The sequence below is a fragment of the Epinephelus moara genome, chromosome 10, assembly GCF_006386435.1.
Source record: "Epinephelus moara isolate mb chromosome 10, YSFRI_EMoa_1.0, whole genome shotgun sequence".
Classification (NCBI taxonomy): Eukaryota; Metazoa; Chordata; class Actinopteri; order Perciformes; family Serranidae; genus Epinephelus; species Epinephelus moara.
The window spans coordinates 27,291,608-27,311,000 of NC_065515.1; the positions used below are offsets into that span (position 1 = coordinate 27,291,608).

The following is a 19,393-nucleotide window of genomic DNA, read 5'->3' on the forward strand; positions in this document are numbered from 1 at the left end:
ACGCTCATCATCTCTGCCTTAGACGCTGTATTTGTGTGTGTAGGTTTGAAGCGTATACCTTTATATGTGTGTATGTGTGAGGGTTGTCAAATTCAAGTGTTGGTGTCTAGTCAACCGCAATGCTTTGCTTGAGTGCATTTATACACACACACACACACACACACACACACACACACACACACACACACACACACACACAGTTAGACCTGCTGTCATAGAGATGTGCCCGTGTCTCCTCCAGGATCTACCCTGAGGGCTGCAACACAACAGCTGCATCCAACTCCACTTTTTTCCTTTGTGAAGCTCAGCTTCCCTCCCTCCCCATTGCGACCTCTGCCCCCGTCACTGCTGTCTTTTACTTTCTGTGGGTCTTGAAGCACAGTTTCTCAGTGTTCATGTGTAAATTGGGTCCTCAACTGAGTGTTACTCCTTGCTGTGGCTTTCCTATGCCCCCTATAATAGATACAGTACACTCAGAGAAGCAGTGTAGACGTGATGTACAAGTTGGACTCCTCCATTATCTAACTGATACCATGTTTGACTATTGTGACAAAAATCCTGCCAAGAGAATAGTTAAATATTTTATCAATGTCACCACTGCAGGGCAAGATTATTTTTGTCTGTGAGACTGCTTAGTTTTTAACAAAATTAATACTGAATTTGTTTACAGCTTGTTTACAGCTCTCTCCTACTGCAGCTTCCATATCAGGTTGGGGCCACCAAATAATTATTCCCATTTGTTTTTCATTTGTCTTGGAGTCTTCAGCATCTTGGCAAAAATCATACTGAAAACATTGTGACATTTAGACAGAGCAACATTATTTTTCTAAATGAGCATCTCAGCCAAAATACTGGAAGGTTTGGGTGTGTATTTTGTAGTGTGTTTGAGTACAAGTGAATAAGTACAGCTCATAAGCCTGTTTGCTAGTGGTGAGTGAACAACACAAACAGAGTGACTTGAAAGAATCGGTCCTCTCATCACCAGTGCACGGCACCAGGGGGTCATCCCTATGTTCCCTGGGTTCTATGTTCCCCATTTAACCCTGCAAAAAAGGTTCTATGTTCCCCACTTACACAAAAAAGGTTCTATGTTTCCCTCTTACTAAAAAAAGGTTCTATGTTCCCCACTTATCCAAAAAAGGCAGGAAACATAGCAGTTGCATTAATATGTTGTTTTAACATCTCTAAACACACACAACGGAACATAATGGGGAGAGATTACAATAAGCTGTTAAGTGCAGCAATTTTTTCGGGAACTCTGTTCAGTAAATCCACCATGATTATTTATTAGTTTTGTGATAAAAATAAATGCATCTATGTTGTTGATCACAGATGTTGATATCAACTGTTCAGTTCGGTCCTTTGACCAATCAGATACTCAGATTTCTTCCTCTCTTGTTTTTATGACGGTAGCGTCAGGAGCAGCCAAAGACCACCTGTGGCAAGATAGTTATCTACCAGTGTTCGTAAACAAAAGAATATTGATCATGGCCGAAATAAAGATAAATAATTATGTACAGTTAATGCGTTTCCCTGTTTTCCTTATGGGTACAGGGAAACATGTATGAAACATGAAACTGAACAGTTGATATCAACATCCGTGATCAATAACATAGACGCATTTATTTTAATCACAAAACGAATAAATAATCATGGTGAATTTACTGAACAGAGTTCCCGAAAAAACGCTGCACTTAACAGCTTATTTATCTTTATTTCGGCCATGATAATTATTCTTTTCTTACCAGTTGGTCTTTGGCTGCTCGAAGAAATCTGCACTGACTGAAACACTGCATTTAACAGCTGGATTAAAAAACCTTCTGTAAAGTACTAGTTTCTGATTGTAATTTCTCCCAATTATGTTCCGTTGTGTGTGTTTAGAGATGTTAAAACAACATATTAATGCAACTGCTATGTTTCCTGCCTTTTTTGGATAAGCGGGGAACATAGAACCTTTTTTTAGTAAGAGGGAAACATAGAACCTTTTTTGTGTAAGCGGGGAACATAGAACCTTTTTTGCAGGGTTAAGTGGGGAACACAGAACCCGGGGAACATAGATACGCTCCCCGGCACCACCTCTGTAGGTTGAGAAGCCGCAGAGGCACCAACAGTGGCAGTAGCTCAAGTGCATATAGTGTGATGATCTGTGTTTATTGGTGTCCTTGTTTTCAGTTGAACAAGGTGGAGAAAATTTCTCCGCCTCATAACTTATGTTCAAGTGACTGCTATCACTATCCACGCTAATATCCATGTTATTGGTTTGACATGTACAAGATAACGGCAATCTGGTTGCCATGATAATGCATTTGTCTGCCTGTTAACCACACCCCCATGCTTTGTTTGAGAAAGAACATTAAAGGGACAGTTCATCCCAAAATCAAAAAAACATATTTTTTCTTACCTGTATTGCTATATATGAATCTAGACTGTTTTGGGGTGAGTTGCCAAGTGTTGGAGATACCGGCTCTAGAGATGTCTGCCTTCTCTCCAGTATAATGGTACTGGATGGCACTCAGCTCGTGGTGCTAAAAGCACCAAAGAAATCCATTTGAAAAACTCAACAGCAGTGTCTCTTTACTCAAGATTATCCATAGACATTGTTGTAAGCAGTTTCATGTTGGAACTATTTTCTTTCTACCAACCTACACCTGCCAACTGTATCACAGCGCAGAAGGAAGTGTGCATCTACTGCTAGCTCACCTGGCACTACTGAGCTAGCTAACGTTACAGTCAAGACGGACGCCAAATCTGAAGCTGTGAGAGCAAGAGTCTATCATCCATAAGAAGATGTATGCTTCCTTCTGTGCTGTGATACAGTTGGCAGGTGTAGGTTGGTAGAAAGAAAATAGTTCCAACATGAAACTGTTTTCAGGACTTTTTATTGGACTGTATTACAGTGTACATAACTCTCACTAATTTTAAGTCAACATTATACATTTATTTACATGTAGAGTAAACTAGAAAGACATATCAGTTCATGTACATATGATGATAGCTGCTACATATGAATTTAAAATTGGTGTCACTGGAGGTGTGACTCGTTATTATTAATTTGAGATCACCATCATACTCAAGTCAATATGCATGCCTCTTGGTATAGCGATTGTTGACACTCCCTCAGGTGCATCTATCTGCATTGAGAGCTCCTGTTAGAGATGAATCTCTGAGTGAAAGTGATATCACCTCTGCAAAGAAAAGATACATTGCTGCTGTGCTGATGTGGCGCCTGAAAAAAAGAATAAAACTTCCCCAACAAGGAATGAGCAGTGTTGTAATCACTTGGGTATATTCTGCTCAAGACCGCATGACCTGGCAGAGCGCACCAAAGAGGTCGGTGTTCCAGTGAAGGGGATTTCATACAAAAGATCAACTGCACTGTACATTAGTGTGTGTACTCCTCACCACGACCCAAATAAAAAATTCATTTTCTCATTCTGAGGTGAAGAAATGTGTTCCAGCTCTGAAGTGTCCAGGCGGACCGGTGGCTTAAGGCACACAGTACATTGTATGTTTGCAGTATAGCTGGATGTTTGCAATGTGAATATTGAACCTGGCTCATGGCCAACAGGATGTTGCATGTCCTGTGTCCCACATCTCTTCTCTCTATGATCTAAGACAATCATAAAAGAATAATACTGTAAAAGCGTAAGTATTTCTGATGGGTGAAAGCCTCACACAACTGTAGATGCTGATGGAAAGAGGTTGCTATATTTGGCTTACTTGTGTATACGTATGTGTTCACAGCTTTATAATTTGAATTCAACAGCAGTCAGAAATTGCCAGTCTGGATGACAACCCTGCTAACAACTACTCAAACACTAAGAGCTTGTTAAAATGGCTCCCTTGTGGGAGGGACCTGACACTTATTGGCTATCTGCTCTATATATCAAACTGTAGAGGGCTAACTACTGGGTTCATCGTCACTGTATTTATGTCTTTTTCTTTGCTTTAACTCATTTTCTATCCTCCTCCATCCCTCTTTTGCTCTTTCCATCTCTCCGGAGATTTGCTATCATAACTGATGTCACGCAGAGTAAAACTGTCAAACTAAAATTGCCCTCGTCGCTCCCCTGCCTGTCTGCTCTGCCCTGGTTTTTGCTTTGCCCCTGTTGTGATGAAAATTTAGTAAGGAGAATAAGAAAAGAAAAAATGTAACCACAAGAAAGCCTGAACTGTGGGGTCATGATAGTGCACTGTTCAAGCGTATGACATTTTGCCAGACAAAAAAACGACACTCAGAGTACACGTGTTGGACCTGAACAATAATCTTTCTTTTTCCTGCGGTCAGTTTCCTTCTGTTCCTGAGCAGAACCGCTGAATGCCCCACTGCTCCAGCAGAGCAGCTTAGCAGCCGACAGAACAGAAGCCTGTGGCTGTAAAAGGCAGGTGTGGATGAAACCGAGCAAGTGTGAAGCTGCTGTAAAAGAGCACGGGCGCTTGGTCAACCTACCGTGAGTTGATAAAGTTTGAACTGAAATAGAAATACCAGAAAATGTTACCTGTACTCTGTGCAAGTAGAGAGCCACAACTATGAAGTGGTGTTTTGTTTTGTTTTGTTTTGTTTTATTTACTAGAAATAAAAAGCCAAATTATTTCTGACAGCTGCTGAAAATATAAGATTTTCAGGGCCAAGACAATTAGTTTATCAACTGATAATGGTTTTGACAGTAAGTCAATCATTCAGGTCATTTATCAAGAAAAACATCAGGCATTTGCTGGTTTCTTAGATTTAAGGATCTTATGCTTTTCTCTGTTTTTCTCATTGTAAACAAATTATTTTCAGTAAGTGTTGCTGACTTAATAATCAACTCCAAAAACTAGGGATGCACTAATTTATCGGCTAGACCTTGGTATCGACCACCATTCACCTTGTTGACTGTTGTCGGCCTATCTGCAAATAAGGTGGTGTTCACAAATGGTGGTGGCTGATGTTTTCCTGTTGTGTCACATCAATTTTGCACAGGCGAAAAAGCACGGCTCCAGACTAACGGCCTCAAACTTAAATTAATGAGCAGGTACAAGAAGAATACAATGACTGCTTGGCAAATGGGCTCTGTGATCTTACTCACTGTTGTGTGACGAGATGGCTAGTAGCAGCTGGCGAGCCAACGTCCCGTTGTCCCGGGGACAACAGAAAACGTGTTTGGGACGAAACAGCTAAATAGTTATGTTAACATCGGTAATGGCAGAGAATTTCAAAATCGATGCATCCAAGGGTCAGGTGCCCATATGAATACTGAAAAGGTTCTTCTTACTCTAAGTATCCCTCGTCTCCATACCAGCCATTAGAAGATCACTTCCTAATGTACTTACAATGTAAGTGATGGGAAATAAAATCCAGTCCTCTCTGTGCAAAAATTGTATTTTAAAGTTTATCCAAATCTAATAAAAGGGTTCAATTAAGACAAATCCAGTGGACATCTTCTAATGCTACAGTCTTTTTTATACTTCTATTGCAGCTCAAGGGAAACACAAAGAAGGAATTTAATGCTAAGAAGACTGTAATTCAGAAAGGTATCAACTTGATTTGTCTGACTCAGACTCCTGATGCCTCATATTAGCTTCAGTTAAAGTTTTGATTTTTTTTTCTCTACTGAACAAGGGTTGTGGATTACAGTGGAAGCACATTTCGAGAAAAACGGGTATGTATCACAAGAAAAAATGATTACAGCAAAAAGAGCCTCTTTTATATAGGCATCTATATAAACTCGAAAACTTGTGAACTTCTCCTTTAGTACATTCACTGAACACATTTATACTGTTTAACATTACTCTCAAATCATAACTGATTGAAATTTCTGATGGGGCACTTTCCCCCCGCAACCTTTTCACAGTAAGGCGAATTCGCTGATGTGTGTTGTCTCACCCATTATGTCCTCTCCCCCCTTTTCTTTTGCTTCAACAGTGACACAGTCCTTAATTTCCAGCATGGCTATCTGTGAGACCATATGCCCACAGCAGGAACCCTGAAGAGGCTGGCAGAGGGCCCACTCTCAACCAGCAAATAAATAATGGGCCATTATGTTCAATCATGCTGAGCTATAAAGGTCTAAAGCTAGGAGCTGCAGTATGCAGCATGCAGAGGGAAGAATGGAAAAGCACAGAATAGAAGGGTGTCATTTTAAAGGAGCTGTATGCCACATTTACAGCATATCTATGATCCAGCTCTCAACAAGGAGGTGGCTGAGATGGTGGCTAGCAGCTAATGGTGCTAACAGCGGGAGCACTGCTAACTGCAGCAACAGTGCTGACAGAGCTAACATTACTACGTGGGGAGGGGACTAGAGGGTGGGAGCTACACTTTGTCTACATTATCAGCAGTAACCACCAGTGATTAGTGATTAGCGGAATACACACATGGGGACTCACAGGCACTTAGGCGGAAGCTACAGCATAGGATCTGCGTCGACATGGAGCCTACGCTGTAACCTACCCCATAGCCTGATGTGCACCATCCCAGAAATGTAACCACACGTTGCAGCGACACAGACCTCCTGTCTATTTTTGTAAGCTGAAACCATTTCCCTCAGTAGAAATGAAGTTTTTATTTACTTTCATTTCACAGATAAGAACCACTGAATTGTGAAGACAGGAAAGCCTCCACTAAAATAGCATTTTAAGTCTTGTGTGTAATTTATCCTTCAGGGATTTATACTTTGGGATTTATCCTGGCTTCATATGAGCAGAGGAAATCTCCACTTATGACTAGGCTAAATTATACAATGTAAAATGCCAAAGGCTTGTGCTAATAATGTTAGCATGTTGTATTTGTTTGGAAAAGGTGCTTGGCATGACAGTTGTTTTGTTGGTGAACCTTGTGCATTGTAACGGAGCCAAATTATGTACCGTTACCTTTGTTAAATGTTGCTGTTGTCCCTGGTTTTATATGAGAAGTGGAAAATACCGCTAGCTGCTAGGTCAGTTTATACAATGTAAAATACCATAGGCTTGTGCTAATAATGTTAGCATGTTATATTTGTTTGGAAAACACATTTAGTATAAGACAGGTAGGATCTGCCGCACAAGTATAAGTCCTGCTTAACATACATGAATAGGCGGGCTATCTACCACAACAAAGAACAGAGAAACTATGATTACAACACATACAGGGGGGGCGTGACTTCATTCTCTGCTCAGGACACCATTTCTCCACTATATCTTTACATAGCAATTTTTTTTTTTTTGCTGTTTATGCTTTGAATGACATAAACAGCTCCTTTATTGCTGCTACGATACTACTATGAATAGCTCAAGTCCAAGTCCAAGTGGATGTTTGTGCCAAATTTGAAGCCATTTCCTCAAGTAATTCCTGAAATACTGGTTCATGAGAATGAGGCAGATGAAAGGTCACAGTGAACCTGACCTTTTACCACCAAATTCTGATCAGCTCGTCTTTGAGTCCATGTAGATGTTTGTGCAAAATTAGAGCAATTTCCTCTTTCTTGGGATACTGCCTTCATAAGAATGGGAAGGACAGACAACCCGAAAACATACTGCATTCTGCCTATGGCTGTCTCTGAGGCAGAGGACAGTCTCTGGGAACATACGATTGGTATTTTCCAATATATTCTGACATTGATAAACTAAGTGATCAGTCAGTTATTTCAACAAATAATTTATGGATTAAACAATAATGAAAGTCATAGTTGCAGCACTCTTGCAAACACACTTTTGCACTTAAACTAGGTTTGACCTTATTATTATTGGACACAATTGTGATATTCATGTGAAAAAAAAAATATTGCACAACATTTTGTAAATTGCGTTCCAGCACTGCACAAGAAAACACATTTAACATGTGTTTCTTTGGTGCACCACCGATCCTGTGCCATCACTACAGGAAAAGTAAGACATGCAATCCAGAGCAATCTTTGCTTCCTTTTATTTACATTTAAAAGCAGTGCATGCATATTCCAAATTCTCTCGTTCCTCCTGTATTTTTCTTCTCTACGACCAGTAGGTAGAAAACCCAGAGAGAGGCCTGAGGTCAAGGTAAAATAAGGTGTTTTTTTTTTTATTGGTGAAATCTACCGCAATGAGTGAAGAGAAATTATTTTGCCTTTCCCTGAAACAAAGGGTAATTGATGCTATCGCTTACCTTGCATGTTGAAGGGAGAAAACGGAACAACTCAAAGAGCATGCCATTGCCGTCTGTCTAATACAGCGGTGTATTGATGTGACTCTTTGAGCTGCAAATTAGTTGAAGTGACAGCATAATGGACCCAAGTGAAAGGAAAGGGAGAATTTGAGGTGAAAACAAAGGATCCGTTCATTCCTTTTATGCCCACCAGTGCTCTGTATCAATTATAGTTTCATATCAGGGAAATATAATCTATTTAGACTGGTTTGTTATGCAAATAACCCGAGGAGTTTGGGTGGTGAAGTGTTTTATAATGTGCAAGCCTTCTGCTTCTCTCGGCTGCTAAAATCAATTTACGCTTTTTTAAACATGTCAGCGATGGCAGCTGTGGAGGAGAAATAGTGATTGTAGTTAAATGTTTGTATTAAAGGTGCTTTAGATGCTGATTGACTGTTGTTGATATGAACGGTATATTCACTGAGCAGGTTGTATACAGAGGGGACGGCTCGTGTTGTTTCACAGCACTTTCTAGATGTCTATAAGCCTTTAGTATTCCCCTCAGAGGTCAGGCACCAGCACAGATTTTCCACGTCAAGCTTTAAGCTGCTATAATCCCCTCAGCTATACTGCGAAGTTTAGGGTCTCTCAGCTCATTGTTTTGGTTTGGTTTTGTTCTTCTTCAGCAAAAAGCCCTGATAAACCAACCATACATTACCTGCAGAGCACCAAATGACAGACAAAGTCAGCAACTCCAGTATCTGATGAACACTGTGGAGCGCTGAGAAGCTAAAAAGCCAGATATGGAGTAGAGCAGGAATGAGTCATATGAAAACCTGGAAATGAGTTAGCATTTTAGCAGTCCGGGTTCTCTCATCTCATAGTCAGTGGATCTTTTTAAAAAGGTTCTTGGTTACATGCCTGAAATAAGGTCTGTGTGTTTTGTTTTGTTTTTTCGATAAAATATGTTAGTAAAAACCTCACTCGTACATTTTGAAGCCTTTGGGTGTTTCAAAAAATACTGTTGCTAACAAGTGACTGAATGAGACCACAGAACGTCACTACACTGAACACAGCTTTACAGCCTTGTTGTGGTGGCAATGTCATGCGACGGTGGTGCAATTTGATTCTAGCCTAACGTTAGCTTTTTATTTATGGCTATTGCATTTACGCTTCAAAAATCATAAAAATTGTGTTTATTTATGGAAATGATCTTGATTTAAAAAAAAAAACAACAACTTTTGTTTGACACAGAGCTTATTTTCTGCATTAATACAGAGTCCAACGAAAAAATCCCAAATGGCTTTTTTGATGAGGGAACCAGGGCAACACTAACTTCCCTGTTGGCCTACAAATAAAGGTCATCACCACACCACTCCGTTTCCTTCAGGAGTTGGAGAGAGATCAAAAGGCAGCTTAAAGAAGCTTGAATATTGGACTCATATTCATCACTGTGCTATTGCACAATGGTGCATTCTCTGCATTTTAGGATCAATTAAGGGTTTGAAGAATTTAATATGATCTAAACATATAGCATCTATAAAATAATACTGTGCATGGGCATCTTCTAGCCTGGGACTCATTTACAATACTGCATGCACAAAATGCCATCTAAGGTCTGTGTGTATACTATATGTATGTAATTCAGTGGCACAGCGCTGGTTTTTGTCTGGAGGACTTGGCTGCCACGAGATGTTTACTTTTCAACTCTTACATTTTGAACTCACTTGGACAATGAAATATAAATAACACAGTGTCAGCCTGGCCTCGCATAGCCAGACAGCCTGAATATTTGATTATTTGGTCTATGCATTGCAGGGACTGTGTCTTAGTACTATTAATGTAGTGCTGAAAGGAAAATGTTCAGACGCTGTGAAACTTGAATGGACTCCGAGACTTAAGGACTGGCATCTAGACTTGTGATTTGCAAATGAGGACTTGGTTGACTTAAGGCCATGACATTTTACATACCAAAGATCTAGTGGCAACAAAGGCCGACTGTTGGGTCACCGTCACCTCACATTGCCTGTGTCTCCGCCAAAAAGTTCACTTGATGACTCGACATAGTCAACAGCCGATGACCAACTAGCACACACGTTCTGTGCTTGTGTGAGAGGAAATAACTCTCCATACGAGCTGTGTTAGTCTGTATTCGTCATTCAAAAAGTGGACACAGGAGACAGACATTGTAGTTTTAAGATGCTAGTTAGCACATTAACAACATAACCTGATGTTTAAAGAACAATTGATATTTATCATGCGCTAGCAAATAAAACAATTAACCATTAGTGCTGAAGAGCTCAATGGCTCAAGAAATAATCTTACCTAATATAACAAGTTTGTCTCGATCTCACACCTTCTTCTTCCGATTCAACACTCTGAATCGGCTGAAAAAAGCCGACAAGGGCCGACTAGTGCCAACACCATAACAAAAACTAGGGTGACAGAAACTCACCGACAGCCCAACATGGCCCTTTGTCTTGCCAGAAAGGACTTGAGACTAGACTTGGGTCTTCTAGACTAATCTTTTAAAAACACTTAAAAGATTAGCTACAGCTACAGTTACAGTGTAAATTATTTTAGATCTTGTTGAACAGAAATGCAGCCAAATGTATGCATTTAAAAAATTATATTCTTCCTCCGTAACTGGCGTGACTCATCACAACAAGTTCTTCCTTGAATATAAGAAGAGGATTGTTGAGTTGTGTGAAAATTCACAGCCAAGGTGTGAAGATTCATAGTTAAGGATATATTTTCACACTAATAGAAGTTATTAAACACATCTCAGTAAACATTGAGCATGTTTTGGTGGAAATGACTTCCTGAACCACTGAAAGCTGTGATATTGAAGTCTGATAGCCTGTGGGTATAGAGAAAGCATAGTATCTAATACCAGAGTGACTGATCTGAAATTGCCTCTTGATGCCCAATTCGCCGTGGGAAACACAGCACCAAAGCCCAGGACTCTGAGCGTCACAGCAAAAGGTAAATATTCCCACAGGTTCCAAGCACCTTACGGAGGAAAATTTATTCTGAAACAATTTGAATGCTACGTGGAAATAAATATTTTATACTGAAGGGAGGCCCTGAGGAAAAATAGACTGGGAAACACTGGAGTAAAAGCCTCAGGACCGGTGAGAAGGATCTTCTTCCAGGCTCCTACTTTTCCCCAGTTCAACTATCTGTCTGTCACATTGATAACCTGTCACCAGATGAATATAGAAACCACATCTTTAAAACATGAGCTTGCAGAGCATGGTGCAGGGTACAGTATATATGTGTGGCGGCAGCGCTGTGTACGTGCAGTGTGTCATCTATAGCAATAAGTGTGTGATGGGTTTCCCTGAGGAGATCATTTGTTCATCATTAGTTGCACACACACACACAAACACATTTTGCATACAACAAAGTCACAAATTACTGCTTGTCATGTTTAGACCAGCATCTAAAAACAGGATCTACGATGTTTAACCTTTAGCATTCCCACAGGATGACAGATGGGGCATGGCACGTATGTGTTTAGGCTCCAGGGAAAAGGACCAAAATAGTTTGCGTGTAGGAGCAGAAATGATATGTACAGTGCATATTGTACATGTAGCCACGCCTAAGCAGCACACAAATTCAGGATTTCTAAATTAGGCTCCAACAACAGTCGCAGCTCTTGCATGAAAAGTCGAAAGAAATTAACTCCTCGACCCCTCGACACTCAACACTGACACAAATCAGCAATTTCAAGTGACAGAGCCTGCTGCTGACTGGGCGTTTGGTTCAGGCACAGATGACTTTGCCACCCCTCCCAAGGCTTGTTTGTGGGATATGTAGCACTTATACCCAACAATATCCGCTGGGTCAGGGTTTGCACTGACTTTCAAAATTACAGGGTCAAATGCTGGATTACTGTACCGCATTTCAGGCTTTCTGAAAAGGTGTAAATCCTGAGGGAATGTAAAGGTCACTGTATTTGTGCAGCAATTTCAGGCTACATAGAAGACAGCAAACAGCCAGAGTCAGAGTGATGTATTCCCTATACACTCATGAGAGCAGACTTTTCTAGTATTTTGGCCCAAATCTGCAAAGACTGCCCGGATGTACGCTTTCAAAAAGCTTCTGATGGGTACTTTTGTAAACAACCAATGTGATCAAGACAAAAATATTTCAAATCTAGCAACGTACTCACTTCACACAGAGCAATCGGCAGGGTTTGGGGGGAAAAAAAATTTCAAAAGAAACTGAAAAACGCAGAAAGAGAAAGAACAAACACTTAAGCCTGACTGATGCTTACTTAAAATGGAAGGTACTGTTATTATGGATTTGTAAATATGAAATCATACATTAACTGATATTCATATTTTAACATAAACAAATAATTTTTGAAAAGAATTGAGAATTGAGTGAAACTTTAAAGCAGCTATGTACGACATTCAGAATCTGGGCCGGGATTGCCTGCACATGGTTCTCACCTCTAATGTCATAAGCAAACACGGAGGTGGCTGAGCTATAATGCCGGTGGCTTGCACTTGTCGCACTAGTGGTGCAAACAGCGCTAACAAAGGCATCAATATCACTTAATGACACAAGAAAAATAGGCTGCATCTAACTAAACTGAATTTACAAACTAACAAACTATAGCCTACTGAAGCAGAGCTGAAACGATTACTCAAAGCAGAAAAACAAAATTAAAAAAACAAACAGGAAATTAATCTGCAACCACTTTGATAACTGATTGTTTAATAATTGATCAATGATTTCAGTCATTTTTCAGCAAAAATGCTCTGGATCCAGCTCTCCAAATATGAGGATTTGCTGCTTTACTTTACAGTCACATGCAACAGGAAACTGAAAATCTTTGGGTTTTGGAAGGATGTTTGAATAAATAATATGAAGACACCTTCTTCAGATCTGGGAAGTTATAACTGGTATTTTTCAGACATGTCGTTATTTGATGAATCAAAAATTAAAAATCAGATTAACTGATAATGAACATGTTTGTTAGTTGCGGCCCAATACTTAACAATTACAAACATTAAATGAAGTTGTGTGATTTGGACAAGCCTGTTTATGTACATAATGAGTTTTTGATTAGAGTACAAATAGCCTGTCATTAGTAATTTATCATTATCTATTAAATCACACTTGATTTCACAACTTTGGTTTCTTCGTGTGCAATGACAGCTACAGGGAGGCTTTCTTCCAACCATTACATGCTGTAGTCTACAGAATAGAGCTGAAACTATTAGTTGATGAATCAATTAGTCAGTGGATGGAAATTACCAGGTCTCCCACACCTTCTTAGACATTAAATTCAAGGTCTATTCAAGGACTTTCCAGGCCCGATTCCTTAAATGTAAGGAAACTACTGTTAACTACTTTTGCAACACTGAGAATTTTTATGGGACCTAGCAGGATTTACAGAAGCTTGCGGGCAACAAAGATATGTAGAAATTCAAGCACTTTCAATGAACCATGTCTATTTTCAAAAAAGTTCAAGGCCTTGAATTTAACCTCAAGTTCACAAACTTTGAAGGATTGCAAGGGTCCATAGGAATCCTAAACTAATCCTAAACTGTATATCAGGCATAGAAACTATATGATTAAGTCAACTTACATTCTTTGAAAGGGTTAAAAGCATTTTTCCCAGTTCTATGCTATTCTGTTAAACAAACAATTAATCTATTTAACACCCTGTGGGTAGAATTTAGGGAATTGGCAGAAATAGTATACAATATCCATGACTATGTTTTCATTTGTTTATAATCACCTGAAAATAAGAATGGTTGTGTTTTTGTAACCTTAGAATGATCCGTTTGTGTCTACACACATGGTGCTTCTCAAAGACAAGGATGCTTCCTTAGAAGAACGGGTCCTTCCAAGTTCGGTCCAAGAAAGACTCGGAAAAACTCCTTCATAGCATGCGGTGAACATTGGAACAGGCCAACTGTGTCCAAAGAATTGTGGGTACTTCATGCCCACTTAAGGATATGTACATGCATCCTTGAACATTCTCTGAAGGAAGGACTCAGTCCATGGTAGAATTCAAAGGATCCTTGACACTGCAACAGTCTTTTGGCTGGATTGAATGATGTAGCCTATGAAGGATCCTTCCTTGACTTTAAGAAGCACCAACAGAGCGGTCTCTCTTCCACTGCGTCCACCATGTTGTTTCAACAGTAGCCCAGGATGGAAAAACCAAACACTGGCTATTAACAGTGCCATTCATTCAAGAAAATAATGTGCAGCAGAGCATGTAAGCAGAGCGTGGCAAGCTTGAATGACAGATTCTGGACAGGGCATGGATTGGATTTTTTAAAAAGTGGAAGCATCCGCTTCATTCTCCAGCTCGATCCCACTCTAATTTTTTTCTCCGGTGCCACTCAAACCAGAGGTCAAAGCACGGCAAACTCAAAATGCATGTGTGCATTGAGCACACCCAATATTTTCTGTAACAAATCAGCTGGAAAGAGCTCAACAATGGAGCTAACAAAGTCCTTTCAAAAGAAAACAGAGCTCACTCAGAGCAGGTGACTCCAATCAAAAATGTGAAACTGTGCTACAGTTTCTTGTTACTTAAAGGCCAACATATATGCTGATATTAATATATCTGTAAGAAGTAGGGCTACAACAGTTTGATACGACACAGTAGCATCACACTTCAGTATGTTTTTGATGCAGCAAAAAAAAGCAGAAATGTCAGAAAGATTTCCTTGATTTTTTTAAAATGTTATATGTATGAAAACTAACATAACTTGGGCTTTTTTGTACAAAGCAGGAAGTATAGTCTGGCTGAAAAGGGCTCCTTAAAGTCTGGATGAAACAAAATAAGTGATTTCTTTCTAAATACATTATAAATGTTAGACAATACTTGTTGAAATCATGTAAAATAACTGCTTTTCATCATTTCTGTATTCAGGATTTTTTGGGTTGACCTAAAAGCATGCTTGATGATGCACTGGAGTCATCATTACCATGTTACTAGTAACATTCGAGTGCATAGCATCAGTGTTGTTTCAATTGCCCACTGTGTGTGAGCAGCGAGTTCCCTCTGTCCCACAAGCTCTAGCTCTTCCTGTCTAACAAATACATGAATAAACGTCTTTAATGCTACAGTTGTATCAACACAAGCTAAACAGCTGTCACTAATGTACCTGTCAGTCTTTCTGACCCAATTTTCTACCCGACCCGACAGCAGTTGGGTGTGTACTTTGTGATAACGTAAGCTGCTGCTGAGAGGCTATAGCCCAGGCCTCCAGGAAGTGCGTGTTTGGCTTTGAAGCCAATTTAGTGGCCAAACAGTGGTACTGCAATTTCAGGGGTCTGTCACATGATGCCCTGCGGCCAAAAAAGACTTTTTCCATTGAATAACATGGTGAAATAGCTGGCTGTAAATTAGTGGATACATTTTTTTTTTTTAGTCTCATAACCGCAGTGAAATGACTTGTTTCATTACCTGGATTTGATCCATTTGGTCCAATAACATTTGGAAAGTCTAGAAGAGCTGCAAGATCAAATCTTTTATCCCCACTGAATTTAGCGGAGTGCTAAAACAAAAGTTAGCTGTTTGGCCAGCAGAAGTTAGCTGCTTAAGAGAGTCTGTTCCTGTGCAGCGGCTCCAACTTCAGCTTGGGGTTGGTGTACGTTACTGTGCAACTGGGTCAGCTTCTAAGAGAGAGTCTGTAGCTGTTTGGTGGCTTGTTCTTTGGATTGCTGTTTTTTTATCCACCACTCTCTCTCGCCATCTCCCTCATAATTCACAGCGAAACAGAAGTGGCTCCAAACACCAGAACTGTGGATTATCGAAAGATCTTCTATTTCTGGTCTGTTGATGGTGCTACTTACCATCTTGCAATGAGCTAGCTTAGCATAGTGTGCCTCCCAGTGTGTCTCACTGGAGTTGAATGTTTTGGTTTGAGAGTGAGACGGGCAGATAGCACATTGTTCCGTCGTGTGGTCTACCTTGTTGAGCACAGCAGCAATGAGAACATACTACTAAACATGGTTTAAGTTGTATATTTTACTTTCCAAATGTAACCGGATAGTTCAACGAATCATTTGGTTTGAAATATATATCGAACCGAAGTCTCGTACCAAAAGGTTCAATACGAATACCTCTATTGCAACACCCCGAGTGAGAAGCAATATCGCAATGTATCGGTCAGGCTCTAGAAAAAAAAAAAAAGTCTCAAAGTTTACAGAGAAGAAGTGTGATGGTGTACACAGAGAAGAGATAATAGCAGTGACTGTGTCAGCAGTGGGTCTATTTTACACCAACAGACTCAGATCAGCTTATATCAGTTCATTAAGCACCTACTTACCATGAAAAGGCCACCGTGACCACAAAACAACCCACCACCCACACTGTACCTATTTGTCTCTCCTCTCCATCTTAACCTCCTACCTCTCCCTCTCTCCCACACACACACACACACACACACAGTTCTGTTTAATCAAAATAGACCTGCCCTTCAACACATTTACATGTCTCATAATGGGGGAGACTCACTACGGAGCCCGTCATTACGCGCACCATTAAAACACAGCAGTAGACTAATCTAGCGCTTCCATACGGGACAGCAGCAGCAGCAGGAGGAGGAGGAACAGGAGGAGACGCGGTAGAGGACATGGGAGTAGAGGCTGATGGAGAGAATCTGTAGGAGGAGCAGGAGAGGCAGCAAAAGGGAGTTGAAGAAGAGAAAGCCAGAGAGGTGGAGGACTTGGCAGAAGATGAAGGAGAATAACAAGAGGAGAAGGAGAAGGGGGGTCTTGAGGAGCAGCAGCAGTGGCAAGAGCAGTAGGAGATGCTTGGGGAGAAGTAGCAAGAAGAACAGGAAGGAGGGATGTCAGAGCCATAGGAGCAAGGGATGCAGCAGGTGGAGCAGGAAGTGATGCATGGGGAGAAACAGCAGGAGGAGATACTTAGAGAGGGGAAGAAAATGGAGCAAGGAGGTCATGCTCGGAGAGGAAGTGATGCTTGAGGAAGAGCAGCAGGAGTAGAATTTCATGCTACAGTTGTAGAGGTGCAGTATTAGTGGGTGATGTGTGGGGAGGAGAGGAAAAAGCAGCAGGGGGCCATGCTTGAAGAGGAAGAGGAGGAAGCGGGAGAGGTGCAGTACCAGTAGTTGATGTTTGGGAGTAATGTATAGGGGGATACAATAAATGAACACCAGAAGGATCAGTTGGCAATGCTCAAAGAGGAGCAGCAGGAGGTAACATTTGTGGAGAGACAACAAGAGATTCTTGGGGACGAGCAGTAAGGCCGCCAGCAGGAGACGCTTGGGGAGGAGCAACAAGAGAGGCAGTAAGTTATGCTTGGGGAGGAGTACAAGGCAGAGCAGTCGTGTTTAGCATGTGTATCTTAAGAAAGAGGAGAAGTAGAAGAGCAGGAGTAGGATTTGATGCTTGGAAAGGAGGAGAAGGAGGTGGTGCTTGGGAAGAAGCAGCAGCAGAAAGGGCGATAGGTAATTGGCTTGGGGAGGAACAGCAGCAGATACAGCAGTCAGAAAGAGAGCAGCAGGAGGTGATGCATGTGGAGGAGAAGGGGCTGACTCTGTGTGAGGAGCATTAGGTGGTAATGCATTGGGAGATGCAGCAGGAGGTCATACTCATACATGTGGTGAGGTGCAGCAAGAGAGGCAGGAGGCGGTGTTTGGGGAGAGGCAAAGGAGGAGGGGGAGGAGAGCGAGCAGAGAGAGCAGCAGGAGTAAAATCTGATGCTTGGAGAGGAGCAGTGCCACCGGAGGACGCTTAAAGACAGATTAAGAGGAGGAGCAACGGGTAATACTCGGGGAGAAGCAGCAGCAGTAACATGCTCAGAGAAGAGGAGAAGCAGCAGGTGATGCTTGTGGAGAAGCAGGGGCTGAATCTGCGTGAGGAGCAGCAGGAGCATCAGCTGGTAATGCTTTGGGAGAGGTAGCAGGAGATCATTCTCGGAGAGGTGCGACAAAAGAGGCAGAAGGTGGCGTTTGGAACGGAGTGTGGGGGAAATGATGCTTCAGGAGGGGAAACAGCAGGAGGAGCAGGAGGTGATGTTGGGGAGGAGCAGGAGGTGGGGAAGCAGGGGAGGTGGCAGCAGCTACATGAAGTGACTGGGCACCTGCGAGCTATAATTATGATTCACTTTGCCGCTCCAGGTGAGCACCAGCGAGTGTGTTAATGGCATTACTACAGTGCACTCAGGAGGGAGAAACACATTCATGTTTGGTACTAAACACCAAACAATACAGGATACAGCGTGTACACATCATAGGACACTGCAAAGCTTTCAGTGCAATTCATAGGTGAATAGCCTCTATCATCATAATATTACAGTGCTCTTTGATTAAACAATGGAACTGGAATAAACACGACCATGTTATTTCATGCCTGGCAGAATTTTGCATGCATATTATTGATATTACATTATTGTATTTTTCAGAAGCACAGAAGCACAAAGCCTGCAGGATATTTTTTCTGCTATTTCTTATTTTGTATATGTGGGCTGTGACACCTGAGCAGGAGACATTATCTTTAACCTCCAAAAAGGCTCAGCTGCATTCCTGTTCTGTCCAAAAATCCACTGCTGAAATGTTAATTAACTCTCATATTAAACCCCAAACACTAGCTGACAAACAGAAACTTGCTGAGAAATCCTAAAGCTTTAAAAATCACTTAAATATCACAGTTTAAGTTTCTGTCAGAAAGCTGTTTAAAGCTCTACACAAAGTTAAACTGTAAGTCTAAAAGATTATTACAGGGATAATAAAAAGCAGGTCATCTGACAGGAGCTTTTACCACATGAATTCAAGCTCTCACCCTGCACCACCGGCACAGTGCAAAACGTCCCCCTCTTTGCAATCCTACCTTCCACTGCGCACACCGGAGTAACCACACAGAGAAGCACCGCAGCCCAAGTGGCCCGCATGGCCACACTGACTCCCCGCCTGTCCGCTCCCATTATCCGGCTGACAGTGTAAAAAAAAATCCCACAGAAACACGCTGTATTCCTCTGGTAAACAGTCACATCTCAGCACTTCAGTTTGTGTGTGAGTGTGTGTGTGTGAGTGAGTGTGTGTGCTGCACCGGCACAGTCAGCGGGGACTGAAGCGGATACACTGCTGGTGGATCTCCGCTCTCTCGCCTCTCACACCTTTCTGTCCAATCAGGGAGGAGGATGGCGGATCGTAAACCAATCACCCGTTCTTTTCCACCTGACCCAAGCTGAATGCCCAATGGTCAGGTCTCCCCACCGCCCTCCCCGGGATGGTGGCTAGTGTGACGGGACAGTGACACCCAGCGGTCACATTGCAGTATAACAACTAAACTGTTACTTAGAGAGAGGCTGAT

The 19,393-nt window shown here is 41.4% G+C and overlaps 1 protein-coding gene across 1 annotated transcript in view; it reads right to left on the minus strand.

Moving 5' to 3' along the window:
* LOC126397150 (ephrin type-B receptor 1-like) overlaps positions 1–19,113 on the minus strand; it is a 121,082-nt gene extending 101,969 nt beyond the window's left edge. The window contains exon 1 of the mRNA XM_050055694.1: positions 18,911–19,113. Within this exon, the coding sequence (XP_049911651.1) occupies positions 18,911–19,004 (94 nt within the window). The 5' untranslated portion in view covers positions 19,005–19,113. The remainder of the gene's footprint in view (positions 1–18,910) is intronic.
* Between the last annotated feature and the right edge of the window lie 280 nt (positions 19,114–19,393).